Source organism: Dermacentor albipictus, chromosome 10, assembly GCF_038994185.2.
Source record: "Dermacentor albipictus isolate Rhodes 1998 colony chromosome 10, USDA_Dalb.pri_finalv2, whole genome shotgun sequence".
Classification (NCBI taxonomy): domain Eukaryota; kingdom Metazoa; phylum Arthropoda; class Arachnida; order Ixodida; family Ixodidae; genus Dermacentor; species Dermacentor albipictus.
Genome location: NC_091830.1, coordinates 7,526,872 through 7,549,826, shown reverse-complemented (window position 1 = coordinate 7,549,826; position 22,955 = coordinate 7,526,872). Strand labels below are relative to the sequence as shown.

At 44.4% G+C, this 22,955-nt stretch overlaps 1 protein-coding gene across 2 annotated transcripts in view; it reads left to right on the top strand.

The window, feature by feature from the left end:
• mv (lysosomal-trafficking regulator mauve) overlaps positions 1-22,955 on the top strand; it is a 107,480-nt gene that overhangs the window by 32,223 nt on the left and 52,302 nt on the right. For both annotated transcript variants that reach the window (XM_070527738.1, XM_070527739.1), the window contains 11 exons: positions 1,186-1,382; positions 2,461-2,558; positions 3,612-3,750; positions 9,329-9,517; positions 10,077-10,343; positions 10,882-11,110; positions 12,514-12,651; positions 14,400-14,774; positions 16,364-16,506; positions 18,887-19,053; positions 20,739-20,868. In XM_070527738.1, the coding sequence (XP_070383839.1) occupies positions 1,186-1,382; positions 2,461-2,558; positions 3,612-3,750; positions 9,329-9,517; positions 10,077-10,343; positions 10,882-11,110; positions 12,514-12,651; positions 14,400-14,774; positions 16,364-16,506; positions 18,887-19,053; positions 20,739-20,868 (2,072 nt within the window). The remainder of the gene's footprint in view (positions 1-1,185; positions 1,383-2,460; positions 2,559-3,611; positions 3,751-9,328; positions 9,518-10,076; positions 10,344-10,881; positions 11,111-12,513; positions 12,652-14,399; positions 14,775-16,363; positions 16,507-18,886; positions 19,054-20,738; positions 20,869-22,955) is intronic.

Genomic DNA, 22,955 nt, shown 5'->3' with positions numbered 1-22,955 from the left:
TATGGCTCTATACGTGCTTTCATTTCGCAATATATCGACTGGCACGGAAAATCTGTCTTGTGTGGCACATTGTAAACAAAGCGAATTGTGGCGTGACTGACTCACTAATCTGAAGATTGCAAGAGGCAGCGCGTGGGTGACCAATGGGCGCCATTCACAGCAGCCACCGCAGACAGACCTCCTCTCATGCAGGGCTTTGTTTCCATATAAGTTATTGGTGGTGTCATTGGTGAACAGACAGTGCACGCTACTCTGGCGCCATCTCGTAGCCATCACCGCTGCAGAGACAGTCTTATGCGGTACTGCGTTTTTCTTCCCGTGCTTTCACTATACCCTTCTCCTTTGCTTTCCTCCACTGCACTCTGCGTTTGCTATTTCATCCTTTGCTGTGCTCGTTACGAGGGATGCCAACACTTGCCGCAAGAATGGGCATGTAAGAGCTGCGCTCTAAAATTAATTCATGACAGGTCTGTGTGAAAGAAACACATATGTAATGTTCCCAACAGGCAAGCGAAAGCTCTGTCAATTTGGTGGTTTGTTCGTGGCTTACCAAACCAATATGCAGTATGTAAACAACGTTGTGTTACCAATGCACGTTGCATCATGATTAGTACATAAATGTGTGGTTGTGACATTCGCACGGCATTGATGCATTGGCTTGCTGGGTTCAGGCCAGCCAAGCCAAGCCATTGGCCAAAGTGTGCACGCATGTCCAAAACGTACCATTTCAAGTTACTCTCTCTGACTGTTTGGCAGCTTTACTACCAGAGTGCATACTTTGTGCTGCGAGTGAACAAATGATCGCTTGGTTCTAACTGATATTGTCTCTTATCTATCACTTTCATTCTCATCATATCAGTAGAATGGTAATTAAAATAATGATCAACAAAATTTTACAGTTACCTCATTACTTAAAAGTTATTGCGCGACGTAAAAAACGACACGGACGTGAAAGAAGACGACACACCAAGCGCAACACGTCCGTGTCGTTTTTACGTCGCGCAATAACTTTTAAGCAATGGATTACCAACTTGCCCGGAATGCTGCTCTCATTACCTCATTACGTCCGCATTCGTTGTAATCAAGGTCTGACAATAGCAGTTCTCTTCATTGTCCCTGCCCTTTTTTATGTGTGGTGGCACTTTTTTGAAGAACTCCACTGGAATTTGTGCGTTGTTGCTGCAGGCTCTTGCCTTGGATCAGCTGAGTGCCTAGCTCTCTACTCAAGAGGCGCTGATGCTGTTGTGCCCACCTCCTGCATCCTGAGCGAAGATGAAGAGTCGGCTAGAATCGACATCAGCCCCAGACTGGTGCGCAAGGGTTTCCTCAAGAAGGAGTGGCCAGGGCCCAGCCAGTTTCGTGAAGTGCTGGCTGCACTGGAGGTTTGTGACCATGGACTTATGTGGCTTTCTTTTGGCCCTTCTTACAAAATAAGGTTGTAGAATTTGGTTGTGATTTGTAAGTGGTGTGTCCTATCGGTCGTAACAGATATTATAGCCACTGACTTTGGCTAAGTTTAGGTTGCTTCTCGGAAAGGAAGTCTTTGCACATGGCTTTTCAAGCTCTGTTGGGATGCATCTTCTGGTATGGGAGAAGTATTTATTTTATTTTATTTTATTCAATACTGCTGGCCGCCTTTTGGTAGCCAAGGCAAGAGTGGGTACATGATGTTTACACGTTAATGGTCCATCAAGAAAACAACAACAGTAACAACTATAACAGGGAACAACATAGGCACACAGTAAAGTTACTGTGAAGCAAATTAAGAACAAACAAAACATGACGCAAACGCGCTACATTCATACCCAAAAATAAAGCATCAAAACATACCAGTGAAAAGCCAAGCACAAAAAACATATTGGCTACAAGTGATTGTGGAAAAAATGCATCGGATGATGATAAGGATGATAAGGTGGCCACATCATTCTTGAAAAGAAGGACTGCTTGTATGCGTTGGTTCTTCACTGAGGCATTATAATTGTTTTATCATGTTTATGCCAAGTCTGTCATGTTCTGTTGTACTGCATGTAAGTATGGAATTCTATTTTGGTATGATTATTAACGGTTGCATATAACATATTCAAACAGTGCATTTTTTGACGATATTTCAAGGTGGGAAACGAGCGGCTGAGAAGATCAGATATTGACACCTGTCTTCCGTAGGCGCCGTGTATGCATCGCTGTTGAATCGCTGTGAATTGCTGTGAATGCTGTTATGCTGTCTGTCTACAGTAAAAAAACTGTAGCCAGTAAACTGGCTACAGTAAAACTCCTGTAGTAAAACTTACTGTAGTACAGTAAACTGTACTACAGTAAAAAAACTGTAGTCATTTCTTGTCCTGCAATTCTTCTGCATGTAGCTTGCTTATTGCTCAATCGCTATTATTTTTTTTCGTCTGGCTTCTATTTGCCTTGAAATTATTGACAGGAAGTGCCTACTTTTTTTCCTCTGTTTATTAGGATGAGATCATGGCATGGTTTTCACCTCAAAGGAGTGACTCCTTTGTCAGTTATCCGCACAGCTCACAGGCCTTTTCATCATTCCTGGCAGCATCCAAGTAAGTGTAAACCAGTAGTGAGCACCTTGTTCCAATGGTACATTGTGACTTTTGTTGCATGAGCTGCTTACGATGAATTAAACTAGGTCAATAGGATAGTATGTAAGTGACCGACAAGTGCTTTCTTGGAAGCTCACATTATTGGCTGTTTCATGCAAAATGTGCTGGTTCTTGTTGAATTACTGTTGCTAGGGGATATTGTGTTTGGTCAGTCTTTAATTAAGAGCATGTGTTTAGGAGAAATGCTGCATAGATGTACAGGGTACTTCCTTTTGCCATGAGACAGTGTGTAGGCATGTTTCTGTGACCGAGACTGTCATGGCAGCCAGAGCAGGGGGTTCCCCTTTACCCCCCGTATTCAGAAACGCAACTTAAGTTGAAGCCCATGCTTGACAGGACCTAAGTGATGCCTATTGTGAACGTGCCGAAGGAAACGCAGTGAGCGTCTTTGGGCATGTTAACGCCAGGCGTCATCTAAATCAAATCAAGCGTGGGCTTTGACTTAAGTTGCATTTATGAATATGGGGGTAAGTGTTAGCACAAGTTCATCTCTCCCTAAATGTCAGCCATGGCAGCGCATCTGAAGCTGGTGCGATTCCTCATAAATGTAGTTTTCAAGAGTGTGGAAGTTATACCTATTGCGCTGCAAAATTCACGTTCAGTGTTAACCACTGTGCAATTTTAGAGGTGAAAGGGTGCATATCAGTAAAATTGCGGGCTATAGTGAGGAGAGCTATATATGGATATATGCAGTACTGCACATAGATGTTGGATCTTGAGGACACCTTAACTTCAATGTATTTTGTCGGGATTCTTATAACTCAACTGTTGACATCACTCTTGCTTCATTGGGAAAATGTTAGAAGCGGCTGATCCCAGGATCTTGCCAATGCTTACGCTATTGCTGTTTATTTGTTACAGGCAGGAACATCTATAGTTGTCGGTGAAAGTAGCAGATGTCAGAGGAAATTTGACTAGCAATGAAATAAACTTTATTGCTTGTATGTAGCCACTAAGTTGGTTATTATAATTATCATCCGTATTGTTTGGCAGGAAGCGCAAGCGAAGTGGAATTCCTCAGTCCAAGGCCGCACATCGGCTCTCGCCTGTCCAACTGCAGTGGCAAAGGCAGCTCCATCATGCAGCGGCCAGCCTTGGCGGCCCCGGTCTGTTCCTGTTCCTTCTGGCTAGGGTATGCAATAACTGTCCAACAAGGCAGTTTCTCTCTTATTGTTTTCATTGCAACACCTAATCAAATCAAATCAAATCTCTATTTTCGACACCAAATGTAGGGGAATGCAGCCAAAAAGCACAATCAGCTTGATGAATGACATTGCCCCAGAAACATAGCAAGTGGGGAATAGAAATACAGTCGACTTCTGTTAATTCGACCCTGACGGGAACGGTGAAATTGATCTACTTATCCGGCGGGTTGAATTAAACAAGATGCAGAAAAAGAAATTCACGCAGAAATTCCTCTGGAAGTTGTCTATGTATGCATAAGTATTGTGCCACTTGCTCATCTCCGCACAACCCGGTGTCAGTATCAGTGTTATGAAACTTTGTCTGACCAGTATAAACCCTTATCAACCCTTATCGTTTGTTACCAATCTTATAGGACTAGATTCGACCAGTACCAACCCTTATCGGTTATCAACCTTATCAGACTCAATCCGAGCCTTATCAACCGTTATCTGTCTTTATCAACATTATCGGACATAATCCGACCCTCACGAACTCTTATTGGTCCTTAACAACCTTAACGGATTTGATCTGACCCTTAACGGTAGTTACTAATCTTGTCAGAATTGCTTTGACCATTATAAGCCCTTATTCCTCTTTAGCACCGTATCGATCCACGTTGAACCATTATCAACTGTGATGAAACCCATATAACCCCTCATCACTCCTTATCAAGTCATTGACTGCTTATCTGTCTGTGTTGCACGATGTGAAGCACATAAGCCCTCAGACATTGCTGGCATTTTGGCCTCTGAAGGAATGCCCCAATGGAAGGTACATCCCACAACCACCAAAACGCATCAGGGATGTGGCATGTTTGGCATTAAATTTTTGCAAAATCGTAATTTTTCTGTCTATAATGCTCCAAGTTGACTCCACATGTTGTTCTAAATATGTAATAGAATTAACACAGCAAGCTGGGCGAGTTTGTAACTTAACATGTTCCTAGGGAGGGCAGCGCAAACTGGATGGAAGGAAAATGGAAGTAGACGATACGAGCGTGGACAGATAACTGGTTCATTTTTTCAAAAAAAATGATTAAATATACACAAAATGGGATCATATAATGCATACAAGTGGTGAAAGGGTGTCGGCCTATCTTGCCATTCAAAAACTTGGTTTCTTTATGATGCAGAGAAATAGAAGCCTGACTGATACATGCACCTGAGTTAACATGTGTAAAGTAAGTTTCTACAATCTTGTAGTTGATTTGGTTTACATTTTTATACAGCATCTCAGTTTTTATAAACAAAGGTTTGCAAAGGCTAATTCTAAGATGCACGGCCAAGTTTGAGTCGGTTGAATTCTTGATAGAGGCTTGGTGCTTCCTGAAGTGAATGTTAAAGGGCACCTCACCAGGCCCCATAGCAAATTTTGGTTATACGCTCGAAGTTATTACGTGTCCTCTAGGGAGTGTTCTGCCGCAAAAATTTTTCAAATCGGCTCATTAATAGCCGAGATATAAATATTTCAATGCCGCGAACCCATGATTTCAGCAAACGGGCTCCACTGCAAAGCGAGACACTCTCCACTTGCCCCGTCTAGTCTTCGCAAGTGAAATTCCTTCCCTGTGTTCGCCCATGCCGGACCTCAAGGATCGCATGACACATACGTCACGGGCCCCGCCTTCACTTTTTTTTTCTCCTTGTTTTTTTTTTTTGGTGCTGCACACTTCCGCTGACGCCGTCGCGCGTGAGCTGTTGTGATTGTGTCATTTCACTTGGCGTACAATTGTGCCTGCTGGGCACAAGGAAACATGACTATCGGTATAATTCAGTGCTACAAGAATACCGAGGCAGACAGAAGCGGATCATGGAACATGATCACGCGCTGGAACATGTTAAAAAACGACATAGTTTTGGTACCTGCACACGTGACTGCACGAACGTTCCGGGAGCAAGCAGACGAAGTGAAAGTACATCTCTCTTGCTTCGGTGCGAAGTAAAACAAAAAACACGCAGACATTCTGTTTGTGTGTTTTATTTATTCTCTAAACTTCACTTCATCAATTCAAGCAACAGATCATGCAAATAACAGATGTTGCCTTGAATAATTCTCGAAGAATGTGTCTTGATGATTGACGTCACACTGTGGACATGAGTACGTAGGCATAGGGACATGAGTACAGTAAAAGCTCGTTAATTCGAACCGCAAGGGGAAGCCGCTTCAGTTCGAATTAACGAAAGTTCGAACTAACGAAAGTGAAGGAGAGCAACAGTACACTGCGATTTGGAAGCAGTAGGGCATGTCAGTAATTTGGCGTGTCAGAAAGTGATGGCCTGTGCCGCAGGCACACGCCATCTTCAAGTCGAAGCTCTGGGTCCGACTGTGCCACACCACCGATGTCCACCGAAATGAACGTTAGCCGAGGCTTAACACTATCACAGTGAATCGCGACGGCTGATACCTTCTAAGCTGAAAACAAAGGTGCACAACCGATGAAAACTGCCGAGACAAAGACGCTGAACATGTGAAGGTGGCGAACGTCCTGATTCGTTGGTTCTTGATTGCAAGCGCAGCTGCGACGTACTTGATTCGCTGTGTTTTGGCGCTTGCTGTGCCATCTCCGCACAACATTAGCAGCTGTACAAGATTTGCAAAGCCTCCGAGATTCGCAACGGGCAAGAAGTCTCAGAGGTTACGTAGAGCGGAGATGCGGCAGCCGCCGCGGCCTTCTGGCTGACCCCTCGTCGGTTAGATTATTTTCCGATTTTGCCTTCTCTCGCCGTTCTCTCCGTTTCGGAGGCAATACAGTGTTGTGTGTAGGCAGTAGGCGCGTTTCTCTGGCCATGTGCCAGGCGAGCGTAGTTCGAATTATCCGCGAGAAAACCTTCTCGCGTTCGAATTAACGGACTTTTTTATACATAGACTTCTGTGGAGCTTGGCCGGACCAAATCGTACAGTTCGAATTATCCATAAATTCGAATTATTGAAGTTCGAATTAACGAGCTTTCACTGTACATCACTGTCTGGCTTGGAGTGCGGTCGCCACGAGGGAAAAGGCAAATGGAATTTGTATTGAAATTTCATATCTTTTCCGCGGCATGTAGCGATGTAATGCTTTGCAAATACGATCGTTAGCGCACATTGTATGCTCTGCACTTGTCAGCTCAAAGTGGCCAGACCTGGTGAGGGGCCATTTAAGCCAACGTCCTGTCTGCCCTAAGTACTTTATGCTGCACAAAAGTGGAATGACATACGTAACTCCCACTGAGCATGCCATGAACTGCCCCTTGTGCTTAATACGGCAAATGGCCTTGGGACCCCTGCTTAGGTCTATTATTAACAAAAGTGCATATCTTGTTTAACGAATTCTTAGTGTAAAAGACGACTTGAACATCATATTTCATGGCTGCCTTTCTTTAGATCATGCCCCATCTAAGTTGTCTTTCCCTCTCAAGGAGTTGGTAAGCAGTCAATGAGTTGATAAGAAATGATGAGGAGTTATATGGGTCTTGTCACGGTTGATAATGGTCCCACACAAATAGGTAAGGTGCTAAAGAACAATAAGGGTTTATAATGATTGGAGCAATTCTGATGAGATTGATAAGGACTGATAATGGTCGGACCAAATCCAGTAAGATTGATAAGGACTGATAAGAGTTTATAAGGGTTGAATCATGTACAATAAGGTTGATAAGAACAGATAAGGGTTAATAAGGGTCGGATTGATTGTGATAAGGTTGATAACAACCAATAAGGCTTGATAAAGGGTCAAATTGAGTCCGATAAGGTTGATCACAGCCGATAAGGGCTGATAAATGTTTGTACTGGTCTGAACAAGTTTGATAAGATTGATAACGCTGGGTTGCATAGAGATGAGTAAGTGGTACAGTACTTATGCAAACTTAGACAACTCCAGTGGAGTTACTGGGTGAGTTTTTTTTTTTGGTATTGAAGAGTGGTGCAGTGACCGGCATACCCAGTGACCCAACTTGACTCCAGAGAGGTTCGTTGAAGAGCGACACATGTCCAGTTGCTCATAGCTAGTTATCAAGTTGGCATAAGACACCTTCATTGAAAAGTGGCACATACTTTGTGACACATACTCAGTGACCCAAGTTGTTGTGAAACAGTTTCATGGAAGAGCGGCATTTACCTTGTGGCACAACCTTGTGGCGCATACCTTGGGGCACATACGCTGTGGCACATACAGTGTGGCAAATACCCACTAGAACATACCCAGTGATCCAAGTTGGTGTTGAAGATGTTCATTGAAAAGCTGCACATGCCCAGTATAGCACATCCCCAGTGAGCCAAATTGACATCAGAAAGGTTCCTTAAAGTGCGGTGCATACCTAGTTTTCCATACCGAGTGGTCCAAATTGGGGTGAAAAAAAATTCACCGATGATTATGATGCTCACTGATGCGAATTTTGAGCGTGGCTGTTTAGGCGTTTTGAATTTGCGATATATTGTGGCAAAGAATTTGGTTCTGAACGACAGGGTCCCCTTGGCGGCGGCGCTGAACCTCTGCTCGGGCAGCTAGCTTCACAGCTGTGGCAGACAAACCACTTCCTTTGGTTGCGTTGCTCATTGTTCAGAAAAAAACTGGCTGACACTATTTTGTATTACGATTATATTGTCATGTGGTAGTGACAGTGAAGAACAATGCAGTGTCGAAATGGTGTGTTACAAATTTACCTCTTTATTTAGCAGACTTGTGTCCAGCAAAACAAGTAAGCGCAACGATAGTGGCGAGCAGAGTCGGTGATCTTCGGAAATCTGATCGGCAGGTCAAGTGTGTCGGCTTTTATACATGACTCGTCGAAGGTTCTAGTGTAATCACTGGTGCCCATGTGGCTTCCAAGAAGTACTAAACATTTCACGTCGCGCATACAATCATATTACAGCAATCACAAACCATGACAATTGAAACAAGTGCAGACAATACCAAACCAAACAAACTGAACAAGTGCGAGCAAGAGCTGATGTATGCGAGCATACGGTAGTACGAAATGAGCGGTCTGGCGGGCCTGCACGACACCAGTTTTGCACGTGCACCTCACTGAAGGAGCCGCTCTCATTGGTCTCTGCCATTTGTGCACTGTGTCTTTCATCTTGCACTCCACATTTGCTCTTTCACCTTTTGCTGTGCTCATTCGTTTGGTTATGCTGCCGCTGCGGCCGCCACCATTCGTCCCAGGAACAGATGCCTAAGAGCTGCGTTCTAAAAAGATTATTGAAGAGTGGCTTATACCCACTAACAAAAGTTGGTGTGAAACAGGTTGACTCATGAGTGGCACGTAGCCAATGTCGCACACCTGTTAGCCAAGTTCGCCCATTTATTCGTTTCAAACCAATTCTTTCGTCACGGCAGCCTGATGCTCTAACCATTAGACCATGGACAACCCAGTGACTCAAGTTAGCAGGAAAATGGTTAAAGGTTGACAGTCAGACAGACAGCCCCTGGAAAGTGTGTGAAGTACCCTAAGAATGCTAATCGCATAAATCTTGTGGCACACATTAGATGGAAGCACGAAGAATGTCTGGCACCCGAAGGGTTCGCTGCTTGCATCTCTTCACAGGTAGTGGAGTGCACAACAGAAGACGGCCCCCAGGCAGCTGCTCTGGAGTTGGCCCTGGGCATGCTAGGGCAGCCCAGTGCAACCTGGGGCACCCCGAGAATCCTTGTAGGTGCAAATGAGGCGCTCAATCTTCTTGGGCAACTGGTTGAGAATCACCGATGGGCGGCCGACTCACCGCGCTGTCTCCTGGTGAGCTTTACCTCTAAGTCACCTGCTTGTTAAGTGCGATAACAACCAGCGTTATTGTCATCACTCTCAGCTTTTAATTGAGTTGGCCGAATATACAAATAGGCATGTTGATAATTAATTCATACTTATTTCAGCAGCAGAAACAGAAGTATTAGGATTGATGAGACAAGGATGAAGCATGGTAACAAGAGTTACTTGCCATAGAGTCTTGCAGGTCTCTTGCAGTGCTGTTTAGTTATGCTAAGTCCCGTGATAAAGGCACACGTGCAGTAATGACATTCCCCATTCGATTAGCTGCCAATATGACTCAAGTCGCAGCTTGAGCTTATGTGTCTTTTCTGGTTTCCAGTCATTTTAACTGCCTCAAAGTCAGAATAGTGCCGTAGACCTGTTAGGTCAGTTCAACAATACTAAATTACAATACTGTACTTCTGGGTGTTGGAACCAAGTCGGTATCAGAATGAAAGGGGCACAGACTGGCAGTTGTCAAAGAATGTGTTGCGTGTGTGTGCGCGAAAATCGGGATTGTCGATTAATGTATTTTGCATGCATGATGCAGGTGGCAGTGAACGCGTGCAGCAGTCGTCCCTTGCTGCAGTGGAATGGGGAAGGCAGTGCGGAGGCAGTACGACACCCAACGGGTCAGGAGCCATTGCTCGTGTGGCCCCGGCTGGCTGGCACGCTCCTCGAACACTGGCGGCCGGGACCTGGCCGGCAACGTCTGCTGAGTGCCATGTGGGCGCTGCTGCGCGAGCGTCACCCGCACCGCGACCACAACCTGGCACAGGCGGCGCCCCTGCTGGGTTCCCTGCTCATTGCACTCAGGGTGAGGAAGTGAGGCTGCAGAATTGACACCCGGGGTTTCTTCATTGGCATGTTTCAGAGATGTTGCTTTGATTGTGTGTTAATTGGCTTGGATTAGAATATTTCAGAAGGTAATGTTATAAGGGAGAGGAAAACAGCAGTGTGGATTGCAGAACAAACAGGTCTAGCTGATATTCTGGTTTGTTATTAACAAGAAGAGGAGTTGCACAGGTCATGTAATGCATAGAACAGTTAATTGGTGGCCTATTAGTGTAACAGAATGGTGCCAAGGGAACTGACTGTGCTCTTTATTCTCTCATGTTCTCAACTGCATTCGTTAAGGTCGACAGAGGATCATGGGGGTATGATAATATTAAGAAATCTGCAGGCATAAAAACGGAATTGGCCGATGCAAGATAGAGGTAGAAGATCGATGGGAGAAGCCTTCGTCCTGTAGTGGGCATAAATTAGGCTTATACTAATGATTAAAATGTTTCTACGATGGTGATCGATTCTCATATAATTCCCATTGAACATTGTCATGTGGTCTTCCCCTGCAGCGCCTGCTTGTGGATGAGAGTCAGGGCAGCCTGGGCCCTCCCGGCACTCTGCCGCTGGTACTCAAGCTCCTAGGCGCTCTGGTGCCAGCAGCTGGGGAATTGGCACAGCGGCTCAGTGCCTGCCTTGACCTGTTGCTGCTGCTTCACCGTGCTGCCAATGCCCATGTGGCTCAGGGACGCTCGTCCTTCTACTCCTTGCCTCCGCGAGACTGTGCTCCAACCGCTGCAGGTCAGGCATGTGCCAAGTAAACGTCACAGTAACAGTGGACCTCCGCTAATTCAGTTCTTGTTGTGCACACCATGGTGTGCCTCATCAGCACTTGCATCTCGCCAATGAGCAGGGATCTGTCTGTTATATTCCTGGTAGCTGCAGCTGCATTTCGTTATTGCTCTGTGGCCAAGATCCGCGATCTGAAATCTGTACACCTGCAGAGCTCTTGTCAGTTAACAGCACTAGTACAGGTGCTGGCTAACCACCAGTACTGTCGGTAAGAGTTTGAGCTTACATTACAAACAAACCGATGCCTATTTTGGGGCTATATTGTTCAGAGTTTGATGGAATACTGTATGGTCAGGTAAAATCACCCTTAGGAAAAAAGTAAGTCACTGACCATAGCCTAAACAAAATGATGTTTCGAAATCTGTATAGTTCCCTTTTCACGATCATATATGAGATCCATACAGATCGAAACATTGTTTTGCTGCTGTGGTCAGCCAGCTGCTTCTTTCCTAACTATTTTTGGGCTGTGCACATCTTAGGAAGAAGCGTGAATCATAGTTAGCACACAGTGTCATTGGACTCTGGTTGCAGGCTCGTGTGGTGCAGCTACCAGTGCAAAGAGCCCATTAGTGCTGTGTCATCAGTAAGTGGCAGTTCTCTGAGATTGAGCCAGTGCATATAAGAAACCACAACTCATGTCCTTCACAATATGAATACAGCCTATAGGGGCAGTCTGACTTTCGTACCCCTGGCTCATGTCCCTACTAATAATGCTGTTAGTTACTATCAGCAGATGGCACAGACAGCACTGTTGCCCATGCACTTGCATGTTGCTGTCAACAGATCTGAGCTCTCTACCTGCAGCGACAGGTTTCTTTTGCAAGACCCGCATGTTATCTTCTTGTGTCAGTGAATGTGGGCAGGTAAAATGCTTGCGACGTCATTACCTTCTCCATTCCTATGCAGCTTGCCTTTCTGACCAATTTTTTACTGCTTGCCTATTTTTAACATTGCAAGGCATGGTGGAATGTGCACAAAGTGCCTGTCATTGTGTGGCCTGCCTCGAGGCTTGGTACTCCTGGTAGCACTCTGTAGGACCAACTTTAGAAACATGAGTTACATCATTACTCTAAATGCATGTTAGATGAAAAAGGTTCTTTAAATTTGGCTAAATGACAGTTCGCAAATAGAATTACAATCTGAGTCATCAGCACAAATGAAGTTGTAGAACAGGCAGTTGTCCTGAATGAAAATTAAAAACATTTACCACAGCAATCTCGGAAGGTAACTTTGAACATTATACTCATTGTAATTGGTTTTACTACTTGTTTGAGCATAGATTTGTTTTTAGTATGGTGATATGGCCTGGCAATCTCTATACTGCCATTAATGCTTGACGCAACGTAGTGCAGGTTTTTCTATCATGGAGACCAGTCGCACAGCTCCATCATCGCTTGCATCGAGTCCACTATCAGGAAGCTTTGGCCATCTTCTTGGGATGGTCTCACGGTCAGCACCAAATCAGGGAATCAGGAAAGTCAAAGAACCTGGTAAGACTTACTTGCGCTAATTGGCTCCTAAACTATTGGAACATTGATTTCTGTACCAGCGCTGGTGTCGGGGTATAGTGTTTCATCTTGGGCAGCAGAATTGGCATTCAAGAGGTAATTCTAGTCATGTACTAGATAATAAGAAATATTGGTCACAGTTTCAGGTCAGAAGAAATGTGCTCTAATGTATATGCACTTGTTCTTATTTGATGCATGGGAATGCCTCTGTAGTGAGTTGTTGCGAACTTAGTGAATGCAGCAGCAGATATAGTTGCCCATTGTTTCACACTTGTGATGGGAAATTAAACACTAACACTTAGATTTTTCTGAATTTGTTCCTGACTTGCATGAAGAACTCATTGTCTTGGCTATTTGCACGAATGTAGTTTTTTATAATGTAGTGCTCAGAAACAGGGCTGTAACTTTTCTCTACGATGCCTATTACACACCATTTGGTAATGACTGCATTAGAGGTTAGCACAATAGAACCTCGATGTAACAAGCGTGGATATAATGAATTATCAGATATGACAAACTATATCTAAAATTTGGTTGGTCATGCTTTATTTCAGTAAGTATTCTCCTGCTATAACGAAACCAAAAATGTGGAATGCAACAGGTATTAGTTATACTGAAGCAAGTTTTTACCTGCTGTGGTATCCTAGTGGCTGAGGCATTGCACTGCTGAACTTGAGCTCACGGGTTCAATTCAGGCTTTGGTAGCTTCATTTAGATGGGGGTGAAATACAAAAATCCTCATGTGTATTGATTTAGGTACACATTAAAGAACTACAGGTGGTCAGAATTAATCTGGATTCCCTAAATTCAGTATGCTTCATAATCATATTGTAGTTTTGGCATATAAAACCCCAGAATTTAATTTAGTGAAACAAGGTTTTGTTTGCACATGGCTCAACATATGCATCCTGGTAGCAAAAATGTTATATACAGCCACCGAACTACCTTTTTATGTCTGATATAATGAAGGTTGCATATAATGAATGTATAGATTATAATGAACATTCGTTGTAACCAAGGTATTTTCGTGTCAGATGTGACTTCGGCATAACAATTCTTGTCTATGGAGGTAACGCAACCAAATCTGAACTATTAGAGGGTCAAAAATTTGTTCGAGTTAAGCAAAGTTCGAAATAAAGGAAGCTGTTGAATGGAGGACTTACGTGCAGAGCTGCATTAGGTAGTGCATGCTCATTGAGCTAACGCATGAGGGACGAGTTCCGGTAGTGTGGCTTCACTTCTCGGCAGAATTTTTATTCCTGTGAAGCTGCACCTCAAAGCAAGATTCGTGTGTAATCCTCACCTCAGCTTTACTGTCAAATGTTTTGAATTTCGGTGTGTCAAAAGGCGGTACTTGCAACGGAGACAAGAGCAGGAACTGGCCTCACTGCCAGGTCTGAGGTACCACCGCGCTAGTTTGTGCTGCTGAGAGCACGATTGGCAGCGCGGTATGTTCGAATTAACGACCACAAACGCTTAAGCATTTCAACTACTGGGCGTCTTCGCAGATGGAAATACACATAATTTTGACAGGACCACAGTGTCAGTTCGAATAGACCAGAAGTTTGAATTAAGTAGGTTTATATATATATATATATATATATATATATATATATATATATATATATATATAAAACAATAAAGCATTTCATGCATGTGCCTGCTACTTTTTGGTAGGAATGTCTTTTCTTTGTTTTTTTTTTCTTTCCTTGTTTTCCTCTTGTGTTCAGATGCTCCGAAGGTTGTCAAGGTTCGTCCCAATGCCGTGCCAGCCGAGCTGTACAACAACCTCGACGGCAACAGCTTGGTCGACGCGAACTTGGCATCTCTTCATGGAGAGCCGCCTCAGCTGTGCCCGGCCCTGGTCAAGCCAGGACCAAAGCCAACGGCCACTGAAGCATTGAGCTTGTTGCTCTCCGGAGAGGTCGAAGCCAGTGGCCAAAGCCACGACAGGACTGATGAGCAGCCGAGGGTTAGCTGCCCATTTGAGAGCAGCATTCGGCATCCCATGACGTCATCGCCTGTGCCCTTGTCACCCAACCCGTGGGCAGAGATGGAAGAAGAGCAGGTGGAAGTTGAGGACGACATGACTGGGCTCGTGCTTGGTAATCTAATCAGATAAAAGTATTGTCATGAGAATGCCTTAAAGGGATGCTAAAGAGAAACGCTAAACCAGTTTAAGCTGATAAGTATTTCCAAACGCAAATATTTGTCAATTTCGTGGTAAGAGGTTGATTACTAGAAAAAAGAAGTAACGAAATCCAGACTTTCACTTTTTGAATCTTGTGAGTGCTACTATGTCAGTGTGATGTCGTGGCTTTCAGAGTATTTTCTTGTATTTTGGCCATCGTAGTGGCAATAAACGTTATTGAGACTTGTTAAGTTTAATCTCTGGCATCTTTGAAATACGTTTTGGCCCATCTTTACTGATAAATAAAGAATATAACTAGACCTGAACAGATGCCATCAAAATCAACGACGTCATGGCTTGCTGGTATAAGAACTTCAAGGTGGGGTCGCCACCTGCCTTTTGTTTCTATGCTTTTTCCGACATATCAAGCCCCCTCTGACAGTAGAAGTGGCTTTTTGTTGGCATTGCAGAAGTGAAATTTACTAATTCAGTGCAGCCTATTGGTTCTCTCTAGAGACCCTTTAAGCTTGATTGCCAACTTGCTGGTGTTGCTCGTTCTACTAAGCACGTTTGACAATGTAGACAAGCAGGAATGTTACAAATGCTTCTCCTCAAACGAAAAATTGGCCAATTAGCAATTTCAAATAGGAATTTTCATTCCTTTGTGGAACTTTTGTTCACAATTGTGCTAGCTTCAGTGGAATGTTCCTATGATAAGTTTCAGCATGTGACAAAGCAAATTTTGCATACCTAGTGTTCAAGTTTTCTGGTCTGGTAGGAGTACTAAGGTTGTTTTTGACAATCAGCAACTTGATGTTCAGTCTTGCACATAAGTTGAGTTTGGTGAGCACAACTGTCCTATGAAGCCAGCCTCATTGAAAACAAAAATTGTTTGAGTTCGAAAGTTTGAATGGCTTCTTTTGACTTGGTCACTGAGCCTTGCCACCTTTTTCTTGCACATGCATTTTCAGATTGATTTCGTTCAACTCTTGATTAAATGCCTCTCCTGTGTAGTTAACTAGCTTGCACTTGAATTTTGTGCAAAGCTTGCAAGCGATAGTAAGCTTTATCTAGTGCTACCTGGCACTATGTACAAATAACTTTCTTTACAGTCATGCCAATGAACACGAAATCTCAGGTTTAGCAGGGAAGTTTGTTTGTACCTTTGTTAGTGATGCAAAGCTATTAGAGAGAAAAGTTATGAGCAGTTATAAATGGGCCAATTATACTCCACTGAAAGACCATGGGTTAGTTTGTGTCAACTTTCTTATTTACTCACAGGTTCGATGAACCTCACCCATTCTGCTGTACGATAGTCTTGGTTTTGTGCAGTGCTCTTGAAATATGCGTTTAATTTACATTCAGGGGACTTGTGTTGCTAGCTCTGTTCAGTTGAACTGCAATATATACTTAGCTATTACACAAGTTAAAAAGTTCGCATGGCTAAATTGGATATTTTTTTCTTCTTTTTTGTCTTGCAGCTGCAGCTTGGGTTTGTAACTTGCAGTCAGACTAGGGGTCATGAATATTTGTGCTGCTTGTTCTTTAAAACATGAAATGCAGGCCTCCTGAAGTTGCTGCAGGATATCTTGGCGGCCACTCCAGAAAATGTGGTTCGTGAGAAACTTGAACCGGTTGTTCAACTGGAGGCACTACTAATCTTGGCTCATAACGAGAATGCATTGGTTCGCAACCAGGTTCTGTGTGTAAGTATGACTTCTTGTACATCATGTGGTTGCACCGTCCCTACACTTTTCAATCTACATGCGTTTTCTTTATTGGCTGATGCAAGATCCAAGGTAGAATACCGATGAGATTTTGTTTACTTGTTATCGTATCAAAGATAACTATAACACTAACCGTTAGAGGAAACTGCAACACTTCTAATGAAACATTCATTATTTTGGTGTCAAATGCAAAAACTGCATGTTTCTGCTACTACGCCTTAGCTAAGCATGTCATGTGTTTAAACCTGTTTTACTTGTACAGTGTAGTCCACTTTTACTAAAGGGAACACAGGATTAGTATTCAAGCCAACAGAATTTTCATATTTCGTCAATTTTACTGTTAATGAATGCTTGATATGATGCATTTGTCGGAGGCATATTGATAAACTACGAAGGAAAATCAGAAAGTCCTTGCCCCTATATTATATTAGCCAAAATAAGGTACATACAGGTAATTAAAAATATGTGTACTATTCTATGTACCTTACACTATTTTTCCACATAGTTCCGACACCGGTTCAGACATTTGTCCCATTGCAGCACTAAATTTGAGCGGCCCTGTCATCAGCCAGCGACGCACCCGGCCACCTTGAATGCTCATGCAAGTCTTCACAGCCTTTTGCGAAGTCACCACGCTACCATCTCATGCTTCTCAAAGCGAGACACCTTTTCCCATACGTGGGCTGCATTTCCCTGTGGATTTGAATGAACGTCCGTCCCTTGCTCCATAGAAAACAAAATCACACTTCGTTGCTTGTATTCTGGGGGCATGTGAAGCACAACCCCCATCTTCAACAAACTGGCAGCAACGTCATGCCATGGAGCTAACAGCAGATAAGGCAAGGCGGGTCCGAGAAAGGTCCACTGCTGGGAATGGATATGCTGACTTCGCATTTACAGCCATAAGTTGACTAAAAACAAAATAGGGGCAAACACTTTCTGATTTGCCCACGTATATTTCTCCAGGCCTCTTCGTATCAAAACTGAGCTGCAACCAGAGCTGGAATACTAAGTAGCCATTCCTTTTAAAAGTGCACTGGATTGTGCATATATTTGTAATATATGTTGTACTCTTGTTGTGTTGTGCAGTGCTTTTTGTTCACTTCTCTCTATGGGACAAGAAGAATTGTTTTTTTACCGTATTTACTCACATAATGAACGCACTCGTGTAATGAATGCAGCCCCCACTTTCCCAATCAAGAAGCCTATTTTTTTCTTTTTCTTACATAATGATCGCACTATGAACTTCCTGCTGTGAAGTAGCAGACACATGGTATGGTTCGCCGTCTGATATGGTGTGTGGTGGGTGCGATTGTGTTGGACGCCGTGTTGGATGCCGAGTCGTATCGTCTCCTACTTTTATTGCGATAGCAATTGTACGGACGCTCCAGGCGCATTTTTGCCGTCGTCGTCATCGTCATCGTCATCATCGTAGGTGTAGGTGCGAGTGAAAGCGCGGAAGCTTGACGATCACGGCTCAATCTTGGCACCGTCTTTTGTCGTGCAAAAAGCTTTGGGGGCGGGGGGGGGGGCGCAACTGCGCATTGTGCGTTGTGGCATGCCCTATATTCAAGGCGATCGGGGGGGGGGGGCGTGGAGGGGGGGGGGCTCTGTCGATGGTGGCTCATGCTTTTGTGTGGGTTGCATTCTCACCTCTCAGTTTGCGTTGAAGTGAATGTTTGCAAGTCTATACGGCTGATAAAACTACTATCCTTACTTCGTGTAGCTGCCTACACATTTGCTATTACAAGCAGGGGTTTGCATTTCAGGCAAAACTGACCTTTTTAGAGGTGGTTGCGGAAAAAAAAAAATCGCTTATAATTTTACCCCGCATAATAAACGCACCCCCCAACTTTGTACATATTTTTCAGGAAAAGGAGTGCGTTCATTATGCAAGTAAATACAGTAGTTATCTGTCAGTCTTCAGTGAATTGTCCTTTAATGTGTAAAGTGGTTTTCTGATGTGACATCTTCCTGTACTGTACATGTAAGAGGAATGTGTTTCCTGAAGTTTCTGCTTAATAAGGTCAGCCATGCAGATGATGGCACAAGAGATATAAAAGCAGGACAGGTGCACTCGTGCTCATCTGTCTATTGCCTTGTGCCTTGTTGCCTGCGCTTCTCACCATGTTGACCAAAAACCAACTTCCTAGCTCAAAACACTTAGCTTAGAGCTTAGAACTCTTATCTATTTTATAGACTTTTGTGCTTGCTGTTGGAGTTGGGGTTGTCATGAGAAGAACGGAGAAACCTGTGTGAGAAAAAAAAAAAAAATGGAGACACCTGTTTGTCGGATTACTGACTTGTAGTTCAAGTGTGATGAGGGAAGCCGAGATGCTAGTTGCTTCCCTTGTCATAGGTGCTGGAGGTGTACCTGAGCAAGGTCTCTGGGGAGGTGGAGGCTCGCTTCCTCAAGGCGCGAGGCTTTCAGCTGCTCGGTCTACAGCTGGCCCAGTACCCAGCCACCGCAGCCTTGGTCCAGTCGTGCTGCCGGATCTTGCTGGGCCGACCCCTATATCTGGCCAGGTGAGCACGCACTTGCAGACCTGACCTGTCACCCTTCTGCCCTACCTGTCGCTTAAGTTGTCCTTGCCGAAATTTAGTCCTGAACTTACCATATTTATGCTAATCAAAGCCGGCATCGATTCTATACCGAAACTTGAAACTTCAAAGGTCAGAAAAAAGAAATCTTTCTTCAAATCTAAGCCAAACGAAAAAAGGCACTGGACTGCGAAAAGAACTTGCGAGATTTGTCGAGATGTTGCACTTTTAGAATGCTTGCATTATCAGACGAGCAAGAATTTCATCCCATGCCATCGTGACCCAGTTCCACTACCTGACTAAGTGAAGTAGACATTCTGAAAGCATGTCGAAGTAGACAAGCATGTGAACTTGTTCTGTGAGATGCCTCAAACATTTGCGACCTTCCTCACATGTGGCTGTATGATCTCCATTGTTACAGACATTGCTGCTTCTCTTTGTGCCTTTTTACACATTGTGGCACTGACCTTTATGTAGTCAGTAATATCCGATGGTTTCTGCCAAGCCTCGTCCTAAAATTTAAGCCGACCTCCGACTTTAACCCTTTCAGGGTAAATTTTTTTTTCGCCATATGCTTTGACCACCCAGGGTCGCCCAATGGAAAGATTGACCGCCGAGGGTAGATCTTTTTTTATTGCTGATTGAAATTTTTCAAAGGGACCTATTTAAAAAAAAAATAATAACACCGTAATCTTTCTAGGGTGACCGTAATGTGAGAAAAAATATTTTGTGTCAGTATATATGTACTGTTTATTCGTGAATAACAGTAATAAAGAAAGGAAATAAGCTTATAAGAATTCAAAACTTGATGCATTGTTATACACATAGCTCAAGGCTTAGAAAGTGCACACACGAGAATATTTTGCAGGTCTCCAATGTTCATGCTCTTATGCTAATATTTACGTCCATAGCGTAATCGAACTGCGTAGGTGAGTGCACTCAAGGAAGCTGTGTGGTTGTGTGCCCGTCAGAAAAGCAAAGCTTGCGACTAACTTCTGCTAATCTTCATCTTATTGCTAATCAGAGCCAGTTAGATTTTGCGAGTCTAAAAAAATTAATAAGAAATAAAATAGAATAAAAAAGGAAACACATGCACGGTGGCATCCTTTGTATGCGCACCCCTGTGAGCAATAAACGAGTGAGTAACAGGCAATCGCCCTTTGAGTGATTAGTAACGATATAGCCATCAGTTTTGCAACCTCAAGAAGCCTAAACTGCCCGTGGAACAAAACCCAAACTAACCGACGCCCACCCACGCATGCGCCAATGCGCGAGCGGTAGTATATAGACATGTCGAAGCAAACAAACTAGCTCTAAAACAAACCATGCAACGAGAACCGAGAGAGGGAGGCGCGAGAAAAAAATTCCCTGTATCCCCACATATTAACATCACATGCCAGGAAAGAAAAAGTTAGGAAATTGGCACGCTTTTTAAACGTACAGACGCCACCATTTTGTACTTGTACACCATTTTGTACTTGTGTGCGGTGCCATATATTTACGTCATTGACCCTGAAAGGTTTAATACATTATGTTTTTATGGAGTAAATACGGTATCTTTGGGTGACATTGCACAATGTATTTTTAGCAGTGTGACACATTGTGACACAGCAGTGCAGTGGGTACACCTTGTTTACACCTGGCTTTTGTCTTGGTTGTCACCTGTGCAGAAAGATCCCACATGGCAGTGTGCCGGACCAGGCCTCGAACCGGGCGTCTGTCACCCTCCTGCTGTCGCTTCTGCCCCGAACGGTTCATGATCCCATCCTGTGCTGCGGGACGCTTTCGCTGCTGCAACAGGTGCGTCACCAACACCTCTGTTGAGGGCTGCACCCCAGCATGCTGGTCGAGCACTCCTTCCGAGTCTTCCTTTATGAATTTCGAGCAGAAGAAATATCAGAATTTCCATTAGGCCGTCTGGCTCCTCAGCTCTCTGGTCTCTATACATTCTACATTCCTTTTGTCGTGTGGCCACATCAATTCTTGCACACCTGTTCTTAACCAACGTTACTAGACTAGCTTCAGTTGTAAAACTCCCCGCCCGCGCGCTTACAGCCGCTGTCGCCACTTCTGTGACAGCCGCCAGAGGGCAACGCTGTTCCATCGGGCTCCACTGCAGACGCCTCGTCACAGCCTTGAGCTCGTGCGGACGGGCAGTTTGCGCTTGTTTCCCGCTCGCTGGCGTTCTCCCTTGTTCGAATTAGTGATACCACGAGAAAGCGGTATCCACCTACAGCAATAATATTTATCGCGCCAGTTCGTTAATACTGAAAGAAGGGTAAACTGCACGAAAGGAAGAAACGCATACAGCGAAACGCAGAAGCTGCGTTTCTAAATGTCGTTTCTTCCTGTCGTCTTAACGTTTCGCGCAGTTTAGGCTCATGAGCCTGAATATCTGGCCAAAGTGCGCGATTGTAGGATGATCTTCATCCCCACCGAAGCTTCTCACCATGCCAAAGAAGCACTACAAAAATAAAGATGAGGTTGGTCTTTGTACACACAAGCCACACACACACACAAAAAAAGTCGGATTTTTTATTCCGTGAAGATGCTTAATCAGCGAAGCTGAAACGTGCGGCCCCTGTGATTATCACTGGGTTAATCCCGAGGGTTCATTAAAGTATTTCTCAGTTATGAGGTTACACACACAATCTGCTGCGAGAGAGAACGACGTCACTGACGGTATGTCCGCAGTTGTCGCTTGCGTTCGATGTCTCGAGTTTGCTCGGCGGCGTCGTTAGCAGCCTTCGCCTGCGATTTGCCGCTTGTGATTCTTCGAAATTTCTTCAAAATTAAATCTTTTCGTTATGTATGACCATGAGTGGCTCATACTCCCTTAAGCAATGGCGCATACCCCCATAAACGCGGCTGCCCCATTACGACGACAGAAGTGAAGTGAAATTTTAGGCTGGAAAGATGAACGGCCACACAGCCAGCTGTGGAAGACGACGACGAACGCGGGAGCAGTGACACGAGCGCGTGCCGTTGATTTCGCAGTGAGTTCCCGGTCGGCACGAGGAATCGCTGTTTCACGCCGAGCGAAGCGTCGCATTGCTGGGAGCACAGAAAAAGTGGTGCGCCGAACTGTCGACATCGTTCCGATAGCGGCCTATGCAGCCAGGTACGCAGCACGTCGGAATCGTCTTCTAATATTCTTAAGAAACTCGGCAAAGGATGACACGGATGACATGCTTGCTGAAATTCGCTGTCAACAACGAACCACAGACTACACCAACGCTGCACCGCGTGCTTAGTCCGGCCCGCCTGCGTAGCCGGCTAGTGAGGAAGTGAAGCCGGGCGCGACTGCAGGGCCATGAAGGCGCGGGCGGGTGGCGGTTCCGCGCAACGGCGCCGAGTTTTAAAACTGAAGCTAGTCTAGTAACGTTGGTTCTTAACAGACCCAGTTACTCCCACGTTTAACCCTTTGAAGGTTTTTGCTATTCATGTACGGCGCAGATCTTAGGTTTGATCTTTCGAGCGCAGTTGACACCACTGGGTGCTGAGAGATGCTGCCATCTCTGTGGAGCCGCATGAACTCAGTTTTCAATAATTTCCTACTACTGGAAACTGCAGTTCAAAAATTTACCACTGGGGCACACTCCTTGTGAGAAAAATTATACCCTCGAAGGGTTAACAAGAGTACACTGTTCTATTGCCCACTAAATAAGACATGACGGAACACAGATTAATAAGTGAAATGCTGAGATGGAGGAGTCACTGTAAGAAATTTAGTGGGTGATAGTGTAATCCAACCTGGGAATACTATTATAGAGTCAATAATGTCTCCAACCAAAATCCTGGCATTTATAACACCTAACTTTTCGAAGCCAACACAGCTTGTTCCTCAGAGGTTAAGCTGTAGATGGCAAGCAGCAGAGCTTTGTAGA